This window comes from Schistocerca americana, chromosome 6 (assembly GCF_021461395.2).
Source record: "Schistocerca americana isolate TAMUIC-IGC-003095 chromosome 6, iqSchAmer2.1, whole genome shotgun sequence".
NCBI classification, from domain to species: Eukaryota; Metazoa; Arthropoda; class Insecta; order Orthoptera; family Acrididae; genus Schistocerca; species Schistocerca americana.
This window is the reverse complement of record NC_060124.1, coordinates 23,300,770-23,314,517: the sequence shown is the minus strand read 5'-3', so window position 1 is coordinate 23,314,517 and position 13,748 is coordinate 23,300,770. Positions and strand designations below refer to the sequence as shown.

Here is a 13,748-nt window from a genome sequence, read left to right as displayed (position 1 = left end):
GTCATAGTCGCATTCTCTCCAAATCTTATCAAATAATTCTTAGGGAAGGTTTCCAATAACTGCGGTACTGCACCAACTCAGTTCCAGCTAAGTGTAAACTTTGTTGCCACTGGCTGAACACTGCAAGAAGAAATAACACAGTGAGACATCTGGCAGCAAACAGCTTTTGCATAGAAGAAGGCACCTGCAGTTGATGGCCATCCAGTATAAAGTATCAGGTATCCGTTTAGTTCTAACCACAGTCCCAACATAACTATATGCACATATCTTGTGATATTTGTGGCAGTGAAGAAATATGATATAAGCACACAGCTTAGAAGTGCTACAAAAAAGGGAAAAATTGTTACTTTTGGGCTCACATTTCACCCCAGTGACAGTATCAGTTTTATATGGTCCCCATATCCAATCATTTTGCTTTAATGACTTTTCCAGGTAAGTAGAATATGGTAAGTTCTTGTCCTGCACAGTAACTCCCTAGAATCTTTCTCAGTATTATTGTTGTGAACTGAGACTCTCAGGTGATATTTCACGAACCACTCTAGACATCATAAGACATTCATGCACTGTGTCCCAGTGCATACTTATCTTTTAAAACAGTTGCATCTGCTATTGTGATATAGTCATAACACTTTTTTACTGCCTTCACAGCAAGTAACAATGCCAAAATTGTCATATTTAAGCACAACTGCACATTCTTCCCATGTGTCTTACTCACACATTACCTGTAGTCAATCAGTAATACTGTCTTGTCCTATGAAGCAACGTATGCATTTACTGCTAAAAGAAATATGCAGTCAAATAGCAATGCTAAAATGCCAAACATTCTGTGTTCAGGTGGTGACAGTCTTATGCATTTATGTTCCCTTTGGTGAAGATATAACCTTACCAATACTGAATAATTTGTTGTTGTACTGTACTCTTTGGTCATTGTAAAGATGAAATGAAAGTAATAAATAAATTAATAATGACATGTTGACTGAGTTCATGACTTTTGAGCATTTTGATTAAATAATTTGGCTGCGAAATGATGTAGTTATGATGTGGAATTACTGGCCAGTACTTACTTTCACAAGGCAAAATTCTTAATATTGTCAGTAGACACACATAAAAGTCCAAGTAACTATCTTCGATTTTGGCACTATTAGGAATTAACAGTTCTGAAAGCTAGGACAGTTTTTTCTACTTTAAATGTGTCTCTTAGCAGTACTATGAATTTTGTCTCCTGGGGATAAATAATGGTCTGCACTTCTATCTCATAATTTTATAATTTTCTTAAGTGAATTTTCTGTCTGATGCATATGGTGAGGTTAAAAAATCTTATTAATATCAAGACTGAAACCCAGTTGTTAATTACGTATTTCAAAGAAAGTTATGTTGCCAAGGTGCTCTTTCAGAAAAAGAGAGCAACAGAGTAACAGCAAAACATCACTTATACTCTTATTACTTACAATTGTGTGATCCATAATTATAAAAACTCAAAGAAAGGAATTGCAAATATTTTGCTTAAAAGGAGTACATTTATACCTTGATGGTCAATTGACCACTGTTTTATATGTATTGCTATAAATAAACACCTCTTTCGTGGGCAATTTATAATAAAAATTGCCTATGTAAAACATTAAGGGCGTTTTATAAATTTATCAATTCAGAACAAAATAAGAGATAAATAAATTATGTTAGTACTTAGTGTATATATCCTAAATGAAACATTTAATAATTACAGATATTCACTGTCAAAATGTAAATGTAGCTTAGTGCTTCATAAAATAACATTGTGCATTTGTTTGGCTCTTGACATTCTGTTGTACAAAAATATGAAATAATTACATGTTGTACTTGTTATTTCTTACTTACTTAAACTTCTGAAAATAAACTTAGGTTTGATCGTGAGAAGTTTGAAGTAGCCTTGAATGATGTGATTCATGGACTAGAAGAACGACTGCAGCAATGGTCTGAATATGAAGGCTCCTTTGACAAGCTGTTACAGTGGCTCTCAGAAGCGGAAACAGCACTCAAGAACTATTCACCTCGCTCTACACTTGAGGAAAAACAAGATCAGCTTGAAAAATATCAGGTAGTTAACTAACTTCATATTTCATCAATATTATTCTTCTGATACTGTATCATATATTGATGAATACATTTCATATCTATTGGCCAAAAATTATTTGTTATTACCTGCAGTTTTGGACATGTTATTTGCTATGTTCACTATTGTGTTGGCCAGGTAATTTCTTCATTAATTACCTAGAATAAATTATATTTTAAAATTCTAAATTTAAAGTAGAGTGGATGGTGTCAAAATGAACAACTTACTGAGAGGTCATAAACCAGTTGGTTAGGTCTATCTCAAGTAACTTGCATTAGAGAAAATTAAAGGATTTACTGTAAATAAAGGTAAAAAGAAAATTGTGCTAAGGAGATACTACAAGGCAGTGGAATGTCCTAAACTAAATAGAATTAGATTTATGAGAACACAACTTTCATCTGTTTCAAACCACTGGCAATTCATATATCTTAATTTCCAGTACAAATTTGTAAAATTTCTTTTTGGTTTTGCTAGAATCAAAAAGCTACTTTTTATAAAAAGTGTGAGCAAGTTTCATATTCTCAAATGTTCATAGGAAAGATGACGAATTCAGTCTTAATGAAAGACACTGAATATATTTTATATGTTACAACTGTTTGCACATCTATGTTAATGTTGTACTTTATCCTCTAGGATCTCATAAAAATAATTGATTCGAGAAATAGAGATGTGAAGGAAATGATAACTCTAGCTGACCATCTAGAGCAAGTAAGAGTTTACTGGTTTTGATGGTTTTTTTATGATTTTTTTCATTGTGCATAGGCTTTTTTGTCTCTTGTCTGAACTATGTATTTATTTTGGTTTTGTATATGTCCACAGTAGCCCATGTCTATTGTCACCCTGCTTTTAAGCTTTTGTTCCACGTGCATTATACCTTCACTTCCAGTTTTTTCTTCAGAGATATTTTTATGTAATACTTTGTAGCACTGCTCACATGAATGAAAATGAGAATATTTATGTTTGATTACAGAACTGCTTAAGTAACCAATAACTAGTGATATTTAGATACATAAGTGATAGAGTATTAATAGAGTACATACTAAACCGAAAAAAACTGTTGCTTAACATTTAGGTTTATTTCATTTCAAATATTTTGAGGTACATGTACCATAACAACTTACTTCTTTTTAACAATATTCTTAACCTTATTATTATTTCTTTTTTACATGAATCTTTGCCAGCAATGATGTTAACTTATGTGATTTTGATGTGTCTTTATTTCTTTTTATGAAATTTGTTAGTATCGTTACAGTCTAAGATAACAGTCAAGACACTCCATCTCATTTTTGTTACTCACTGCGATAACAGTGCACCAAGTGGGCAGCAAGCTACACTTCTGAATACATTATAGGATGGGTGTGAATAGTACTGCTTATACCGATTAGTAACATAATGTTTACAATAGGGAGCACATGTAGTGTCAAAATGTCAAACAATAACTAATAAGTGACATCACATTTGCCTTTCTTTAGTTTCATAATGGCCCTGGGAGGTATGAAATGGTACATTAAAAGACGTTTTATTTTTGATTCTCATGAAACACAGATATTTACTGAAAAATGTTGATTTCTTTTAAGAACAAAAAATTGTTAGTAAATGCCAGAAGACCTGACCTTTTGCAGAAGACATTGTATATCTACCCAACAACGTGAAATTTTTTTCACTACCCCTCCAGCCAAACCTGTGAGTGTGGAACATAGGAAACTTGTATGGAATGTAATACCTAATTATTTAATGTACCAAATACGCCACCACACTAGTAGGAGAAGGGAAAACCACACAGACATGATAATGAAATGCCAAAAGCAATAAAACTGTTTGCCAACACAGAAAAAATCAAATCCACAATTATTGCTTCATTTGAGCCACAAGTGGTATGAAACTTCAGCACATTTGTTTTGAAAGCAAAAGTAATTACTTTAACAAAAATATTCGGATACTTGAAAGTTGCGTGAAGTGTAGGAATGAGATAATAAGAACAGAGAACAATAAAAATATGTGCTTCTCATGCATGGGATATGTGTTGATATCCTCTTGCCTTCAGCAGAGTAAGCTGCAATTACACACACATTTGTAAGTAATTCTTCATGAATAAGATGTAGCTTACGGCATTGAGTCAGTGAGATTTGCCTGTTTTTACATTTATTTCACAATACTGATATCTCTTGGTAATTTACTTATGCATGGAACACAAAAATATAACAACTATTTTGTTAATTATATTAATATTTTTTCCATTATTTGATTGTATTTTGTTAATTAAGTAGAAAGACAATTAGAAACAAACATTATCCTTATGACACATATGGCTGTCCGCTTTCTCACTGACTGTCCGCTTTCTCAGCACTTGAAGTGTTAGTGTCGCTCCAGCTGTCAAATGGTAACAACTTTCACAGCAGAGTGTGTCGTGACTGTATGTGTTAGACTGTGGTATCATGTAATATTAGTTTTGTGTGTAAGTTCATAGTGTTTTTGTTTTGTATGTAGATATTCTGGTTGCTCTAGGTTTATTTATCGATTGTCATTTTTTATTTGTCGTTTAAGGCTGCTATTTGATTTTACATTGTGTCATTTTGTCATTTGGAGATGGTGAGTGGAACTGTGGACACTTGAAAATAAAGTGGCAAATGGAGAAAATGGATCATATCTGACATATTCTTCTGTTTGAGTTCTGCAGTGGGGTGACAGCAGCAGAGGCTGCCAGAAACATTTGCACCATGTGTGGGGATAATGCCATTGGACAAACAATGGCAAGAAAATGGTTTTCTTGCTGTAAGGAGGCCATTTTGACATTAGTGACTTTCCATGTTCAGGAAGACCATCAGGGTTTGACGAAGATCATTTAGACACTTTAATCCACAATGATACTCATCAGTGTACTTGAGAACTGGCAGATGTGATGAGCTGTGATCATTCCACCATTGTACGAGATTTGCACGCAGTGGGCAAGGTTCAAAAATCAGTTGTATGGGTACCACATGCTCACCCCAAAATCACAAGCAGGTGGCCATAAGCGCATCTCTGTTTGCTTATCATCAATTGGATTGTGAACAACACCGACCATTCCTATCCTGTATTGTTACTGGTGACAATTATGCTAACACAAGGAAAAGAGTGGAATGGCTTAGCCCAAACAATGCAGCAACTTCCGTACCAAAGTCTGTGCTCTTCCACGAAAGATAACATTATGTATGTTATAGAACAGTGATGGTGTGGTGTACTACAAATTGCTTCCCCAAGGTTTAACTATCACTGCTGATATTTATTGTCAACAATGGAGACATCTTGCAGATGCAACCAAGAACAACAAGCAGGACAACTGCGGGAAGTGATGCTACTCCACGATAACACCCATCCTAATTCTGCTAGACTGACGCTATAAAGAAGTTAGATTGGGAAGTCATTCCACACCTACCTTATTCATCTGATCTTGCATCTTAAATTTTCTGCTATTTGATTCTCAATCAAACAACCTTCAAGGAACTTCCTTTCCAGATGAAAATGCTCTCTGAACATGGCTTGATGAGTTCTTTGCCTCAAAACAATGTGATTTCTACAGTCACAGAATCAAAAAGTTGCCCTAGCATTGGAAGACTGTCATAAATAGCAAAGGAGAAATTATTTTGATGACTATTGTCTCTGTTATGTGTACATATCTGTTACATTTATTAAACTTACATAAAAACTCTATGAACTCATGCACCAAACCAATATTTCTATTAATTTTTAACATCATGCCATTTCCTTAATTTTTAATATGCATTTATTAAGTATTTTTTTTTATATAAAAGTCCTTACTTTGAGCCCAGAAAATTAAAAAAAAGTTAAAAACCTATAGCAAGTATTGATTATATGAGTTACATGAAAAAAAAAATGGGATGTAAGAGATGGCATGTCTGCTTGTCACTGATTCATCCATTTACAACCAGTGCATGTGAAACCTGTAAGCATTTGAACAAAAATGAGTTCATTTAATAAGTCCATTTTTTTACATATTTTCTTATCTTAGTGTTGTTACCTACAATAGCGTTTACTGAGTAGCTGCTCTGGCATAAAATGTAATGATGTCATTCCTTACTAGCATACAAGAGTTTAGCAATCTACCATCGTACTTCCTCTATAGGTGATAAATTTGTCTGAGGCAAAAATATTAAAATGAAAATCTTTCAGTCAAACTAACACTTAATCCAAAATACTACTACTTTCAGATACTGCTCTAGAAATGCTAAGTTACAGAGTTACCGAAGTGAATTTTGAGTTGTATTTGGAACTGCCATTCACGTAAGAAACTCATTAAAGATTCATCTTACACCAGTTATATACCTAAAAAAGTCAAGGAAGAATTGTTATGAGATCAGTATGTTTCTGGCAAAATTTTAACAACCTTAGTGCCTGCTGTACAGAAATATTGTATATGAATGTAAAAACATGTTTCTTAGTTTATTTATTTTTTCTGATTCTAAGATTGAATGTAATTAAAAAAATTGGAAAGTCAATCATGTTGGAATTTAGGTAAACAGACAGTTAAATATTATCCTGCAAGAAATTTTCCTGGAAACACCAAGGCTAATGCAAAAATCTTTTCAGACTTCTCAACTTTGTGAAAGATAGGAACCTGCCTTGGATCAGTATAGGTGATTTGTGCATGTTCAAATAAGTATTTCCATATTTTGAAACCCTCGGCTATTTTATCTGATTCACAAGACCAATTAGAAGCCATACTGGTATCATACTGAGGCCTCTTCAAGGGGCGAGAAAAAGAAATTGTAGTTTAAATAATTTACTTACTGATATGAAGTGAGTGTTTCTCTAGGTCTGTAAAAAATTGTTTTAGTTTGTGTATAGAGGAATTAATCGGGCTACTTTGCTGCAAAGACCTCATTCAGATTCAAGGTGTTAAGGTTCTAACTGAAGGCAGAGCTTATAAGAAATCCCATACTGATATCAGCCCTGTGTGTCATAAAATAGAGGTAATTTACAAATAAGCCTTGATGCTGATGGACATCCAAATCTGTTGTGTCATCCAATATTTTATTTCTGACATTGTATGATTTTTTGTTGCTGGCCACTAAGAAACATGTTCCATGTTTCACATAAGTGAAACAGTAAGAAAGTATGTGCTCATTATTCATTATATTTACAGTCACTGATCCTGAGTCTTCGTCAAAATGAATCAGAATTTGATAAAATGAATGATGAGTCTTCAGAGCTCATGCAGATCAGTGGTGAAACCAGAATATCAGTAAATGTACAGCAAATCACATCAAGATTCCAGGCCATTCAGACAACTGCTAAGGTAAGTTTTGGTTTTGTGATAATTGTTGTAATTCCTGATATGATATGCTGTTTCTGATCGTAATATAAATAACTTTGTATTCTAAAAACAAAGATGATGTGACTTACCAAATGAAAGTGCTGGCAGGTCGACAGACACACAAACAAACACAAACATACACACAAAATTCAAGCTTTCGCAACAAACTGCTGCCTCATCAGGAAAGAGGGAAGGAGAGGGAAAGACGAAAGGATGTGGGTTTTAAGGGAGAGGGTAAGGAGTCATTCCAATCCCGGAAGCGGAAAGACTTACCTTAGGGGGAAAAAAGGATGGATATACACTCGCACACACACACATATCCATCCACACATATACAGATCTGTATGGTGATAAAGACATCATGCATCAGATTTAAATAAATGGGATACTAACCTAGATAAAAACGTCATTGCTTCAATGCCTATCTACATCTGCATCTGCATCTACATCTACATATATACTCCACAAGCCACAGCATGATGGAGGTTACTCTGTACTAGTTGTTTCCTTTTCTGTTTCAATCTCAAATAGAGCGAAGGGAAAACAACTATCTATATGCCTATATGCCTCTATATGAGCCCTAATTTCTCCTAACTTACCTTTGTGGTCCTTATGTGAAAGGTATGTTGGTGGCAGGATCAGTCTGCAGTCAGCTTCCAATCCCCATTCTCTAAATTTTCTCAATAGTGTTCTGCGAAAAGAATGTGCTTTCCCTCAAACGGTTACCATTTGAGTTTCCAAAGCACCTCCATAACACTTGCGTGTTGTTCGAATCTAGCAGTAACAGATCTTGCAGCCTCCTTCTGAATTGCAACAATGTCTTCCTTTAATCCGACCTGGTGCAGACCTTGAGCAGTACTCAAGAGTAGGTCACATTTGTTTCCTGTATGTGGTCCTCCATACAAATGAAGCACACTTCCCTACCACAAATCTCATGTTCATTCCATTTCATATCGCTTTGGAGTGTTACGCCCAGATATAAACAACAAGACTGCATTGAAGAGGACACTGCTAATGCTGTATCCATACATTATAGGTTTGTTTCATTACTCGTCTACATTAACTTACATTTTATGAATTAATAGAGGGAAACATTCCACATGGGAAAAATATATCTAAAAACAAAGATGTGACTTACCAAACGAAAGCGCTGGCACGTCGATAGACACACAAACATACACACAAAATACTAGCTTTCGCAACCAATGGTTGCTTCGTCAGGAAAGAGGGAAGGAGAGGGAAAGACGGAAGGATTTGGGTTTTAAGGGAGAGGGTAAGGAGTCATTCCAATCCCGGGAGCGGAAAGACTTACCTTAGGGGGAAAAAAGGACGGGTATACACTCGCGCACACACACACACACACATATCCATCCACACATATACAGACATATGTCTGCTTGTGTCTGTATATGTGTGGATGGATATGTGTGTGTGTGCTAGTATATACCCGTCCTTTTTTCCCCCTAAGGTAAGTCTTTCCTCTCCCGGGATTGGAATGACTCCTTACCCTCTCCCTTAAAACCCAAATCCTTTCGTCTTTCCCTCTCCTTCCCTCTTTCCTGATGAAGCAACCGTTGGTTGTGAAAGCTAGTATTTTGTGTGTATGTTTGTGTTTGTTTGTGTGTCTATCGACGTGCCAGCGCTTTCGTTTGGTAAGTCACATCATCTTTGTTTTTAGATATATTAACTTACATTTTTCTACATTTAGAGTTAGCTGCTGTTCATCAAACCAAATAGAAATTTTGTCTAAGTCATCTTGTTTCATCCAACAGTCACTCATATTTGACACCTTCCCATACACCACAGCAGCATCAGCAAACAACCGCAGATTGCTGCTCACCCTGTCTGTCAGATCATTTATCTACAAAGAAAATAATAGCAGTCTTATCACATGTTCCTGGGGCACTCCTGCTGATACCCTTGTCACTGAAGAATATTCACCGTTGAGAACACATACTGGGTTCTATTTCTTAAGAAGTCTTCGAGCCACTTGCGTGTCTGGGAACCTATTCCTTATGGTTGTATCTTCATTAAATGTCTGCATTGGGGTACTGTGTCAAATACTTTTCGGAAATCTAGGAATATGGAATCTGCCTGCTGCCCTTCAACCATATTTTGCTATATATTATGTGAAAAAAGAGAAGGCTGAGTTACACACAAATTATGCTTTTTAAAACCACGTTAATTTGCAATCATAAGCTTTTCGGTCTCTAGGAAATTTGTTATTTTTGAACACGGAATATGTTGTGGAATTCTGTAGCAAACCAATGTTAAGGAAGTTGGTCTGTAATTTTCCAGGTCCATTCTTTTACCCTTCTTATAACAGGAATCTCCCGTGCTTTTTTCACATTGCTTGGGACTTTGTGCTGGGCAACAAATTCACAATAAATACAAGCTCAGTAAGGTAGCAGTGCCATAGAGTCCTCTTTGTAGAAACTAATTAGCATTCCATCCAGACCTGGTGCCTTATCTGTTTTCAGTTCTTTTATCTACAATAATAATCCATATAACTTTATGCAATTGAATTAGCACCAGACTTGCATCTGGAAAGAGTGTGACTCAAATCTCCTTCTGGTAATCTAGGTTTAGGTATCCTGGGGTTTCCCACAGGCAAATGGTAGAATGTGACATGGCCAGTATGAGCTTATGCTTTTTCTTTAATGAGCTTATCATAGACACAATGTTAAACTGTGGTCTTCCGTTCTCTTATCACTTCCAGCATGGGGCTCAATATTTCAGTGTAGAACTTGTAAGTAAGTACTATAACTGCCTAAACACAAATATTATTGAGTAATATTTAGGGTATTGAGGGCAGTGAGTGTCAAAACTCAGTATGATGATCTTTATTTAAGTTTTTCTGAATTTCACTGCCAGTTCCTACCTCTCCCCCCTTTACACTGACTGAAAAAAGTAGTGTAGTTTTAATGTGAAGGAACATAAACAGTTTAAAGAAAGAGGCAGACACTAACTTCTTTACAATTACTAATGTTTACTTAAAGTAAGATAACATAAACAGCCAGAGCGGGGGAACTCTAATATACTGAACAATGCTAATTGTTTGTTCTTCCATTTCATCCTGTCAAAATATGAATAGTATATTTAAATAATTATTTTTTAATTAGTAACTTATTTGACTTATTCTTTAATACAGGAAATAGTGAAAAAATGTGAGCAAGCTGTGGCTGACCACACAGCATATGCAGAAAAGTATCGCCAGTGTTCAGACTGGCTATCAACTGCGCAGTCACAGTTTGAAGCTTCCGGAGGATCAAAGATAGCAACAGGTGATCGAGATGAACTCACAAAGCACAGCACGAAACTAAATGAGCTGCTTGTTGAACAGCCTGCAGCAATGGCTCTGCTTTCAACAACAGTTGAATATGGAGAAAAACTGTATCCATCAACAGCTGCTGATGGCCGTGAAACCATTCGTCAGCAGTTACAAGAATTACAGCAGGCTCTTGAAACACTGTATGATAGCATTTCCAGCACTGAACGAGAACTTCAAGCTAAACTCTCTCGGTCAGTAGTCCTAGTTTCTTTTTCTTCTCATTAAATGTAGTAAAATTTTTATTATTTTCAATACTTTAACAGCTTTGGAAGTTATTTCAGTGACTATTCTTTTTCCGTTTTGAGTCGGTATTAGAATTTTCAGTTTGACTGTTGTTATTTGTTTGCACTTTCCAGTTCTAAAGTAATGACTGAACAAAAGATAAGTTTCACAAGAGTGCCAGTTGATTGTGATAAATTGCACACTGGGGAGAATGGGAAACATTTGTGGGAGGTACGAGGGAGAGATGATGTGCCTATTGTTTCTACAGTCTCTTCACAAACCCTAGGAACTTTCATTGTAATGGGAATATCATAATTTTTATAGACGGAAGCATTATTTCCAATCTTTTATTTATCGTTTCTGGAGCTTGCTCATTTGTATAAACTGTTAAGATTTTATTTCATTGAGAGAGGGAAACAGTGACATTTTCTGTACACAGGTGGATGAGTTTTGAAGAGTGTAGTGAAAGACTTAAGAAATGGCTCGCAGAGGCAGAGTCTCAACTTCCTGCAGAACCTGTGTTGTTTGCCACTCTTGATGAGAAGCGTGCTCAACTACAAGTTTATCGTTCACTGCTGCATGATGCAGTTGCACACCAACAAGACATCCTCAGCCTCCGTGACAAGACAGAAGGACTGCCAGGTCGTGGAGGGGGAAGTGCTGCAGAGCGTGAGCTCCAGCAGCTAGTAGACCGTCACACTGCCCTGTTGCGCCGTGCACAAGCTTTTGTTGAAAGCTATGAGGCAATTGTTGGTGACCATCAACAATATACTAAGGCTGTCATGGATGCGCAGGAGTGGCTTGATGCTACACACAATACGGTACGTTGAATCTGACAACTGTAAAATGGTTAAGAGTATAAGGATAGGCTTTATTTGATTGCACTGTTAGTAATCCATATTTATCTTAATATCTGTCTCTTGTAGACCAAGATTAAAAGTGAAGTGTAGTCATCATCATCATCATCTAAATCAGACATTAAGCACTAGCACTTGTTTCAGACTATTTTCTGCACTTTTTAAAAAAATTGTTTATTTTCTCATGACTATTCATTTGGCATGAAACAGACTACATCATATATACTCAAATCAACATTTTTCCATATTATAGAACTCTTTTGTATTGTAACATGGGTTTTATTTCTGTCAGCCAGTTACATAGCTTAATTTTGGAACTTTTAAATGGCTCGAGTGAAGTAAAGAAATTTGTTGAAAGTAGGACATTTCTAAACCACACTGACAAAGGCACTTTCACAGACACTACAGCTGAAAGAGCTGTCATTTGTGTTTTATTTCTTCATTAACTTAACTGTCATGATATCTGATTAATTTGCTACTGTGGAATCTGGGGAACTAAATAATGTATTTTGTTCCAGGTTATGCTATGGGGAGATACAGACCTTGAACGTGTTTCATTGCACACCAATTTGGAAAGGTTGAAAAATCTGCAGCTCAACTTACCTGAAGAAGAACAACGTATTGAATTAATTCGTTCCTTGGGTGAGAAAGTTATACCTGGGACAGTGGAATCAGGTCAGGTCAATATCAGAAATCAGATAGATTCTTCCCAACAGGAATGGCAAGGACTGTTATCCTCTGTCAAGTAAGCATGCCACTATATCCCTGTTTGTGGAATGATTTTAATCATATCTGCAACTATAAATGTGAATTTATTACTTCCAGGAGTACAATTGAAGCACTTGACAGCAAACTACAGCAGTGGAATGAATATGAATCTCTCAAAGATCAGTGCATGGCATGGATTAGAGAGACTGATACAAAGCTTCATGCCATTGATCTAAAAGCAACATCCCAAGAAAAGAAAGAACAACTTGAAAATCTCAAGGTATGTCACATTTTGACTATATCTTTAGACTGTTAAAAAAATAAACAAAGAATAAACTGATGAAGGTTATTTGTTATCATTAGTGATATGCTTTTTATCAGCATGGTTTACAAAATCAATTTCTATGCTGTGTCGTGTTGTTTTAAATATATTTTTTAATTTTTTACATAGGCCCTACAAGGTGAAGTTCGAGCGAAAGAACTGGAGATTGATGCTGTTACAGAAAGAGCTCAACAACTTTATAAAGGCAGTATGAGTTCAAGGAGTTCACAGATATCAGAATTGGGGCTGAAGTATCAGCAAGTTTCACACAAAGTTAAGGTACTTATAAACAAATATTGTATGTCTTGTTAAACAGTACTTACACATGGAAGAATAAGAGAATAATTTCTGTAAATGTACGTGTTCTTTTGATTACTATTCACTTCTTGAAACTAAATTCCTCTTCACTTACCTAATACAAGAAAAAGCTTTTAACACAATCTAATGGTTATTTTCACTTATCACAATAAGTAAACCATTTAGCTGGAAACGTAAGAGTAGAAATAACAAGAAACGAAAAAAGCATTACCATTTGCTGCGCATTTCCTTTTAGGATCTCACAAATCGATGGCACCAGTATGTGACCACTCATCAAGAATTTGACACACACGTTGCGGAGTGCACTCAGTGGCTTGAAGATATAAAGAACAAATTGTCATACTGTTCGGATCTCAGTGCATCCTCTCAGCAGGATCTTGAGGGGAAATTGGAGACTATACAGGTAAATAGACAAACCTAGTAACTTTTAAATATAGTTGTGATTTTTTTACATTATTAAGTAAATACTTTCAGTTTACACATGTGCCATTTATATTTATCTATCTGCTTGCTTAAAAATATAGTTCAACTGTTCAGATGTGTTGATCATTTGACTTGCAGTTTACTGACAATGATAATTACCACAT

At 35.6% G+C, this 13,748-nt stretch overlaps 1 protein-coding gene across 1 annotated transcript in view; it reads left to right on the top strand.

The window, feature by feature from the left end:
• LOC124619377 (nesprin-1) overlaps positions 1–13,748 on the top strand; it is a 635,455-nt gene that overhangs the window by 305,045 nt on the left and 316,662 nt on the right. The window contains exons 46-54 of the mRNA XM_047145705.1: positions 1,879–2,074; positions 2,723–2,797; positions 7,233–7,385; positions 10,555–10,925; positions 11,396–11,777; positions 12,332–12,558; positions 12,639–12,801; positions 12,973–13,122; positions 13,397–13,564. Coding sequence (XP_047001661.1) covers positions 1,879–2,074; positions 2,723–2,797; positions 7,233–7,385; positions 10,555–10,925; positions 11,396–11,777; positions 12,332–12,558; positions 12,639–12,801; positions 12,973–13,122; positions 13,397–13,564 — 1,885 coding nt within the window. The remainder of the gene's footprint in view (positions 1–1,878; positions 2,075–2,722; positions 2,798–7,232; positions 7,386–10,554; positions 10,926–11,395; positions 11,778–12,331; positions 12,559–12,638; positions 12,802–12,972; positions 13,123–13,396; positions 13,565–13,748) is intronic.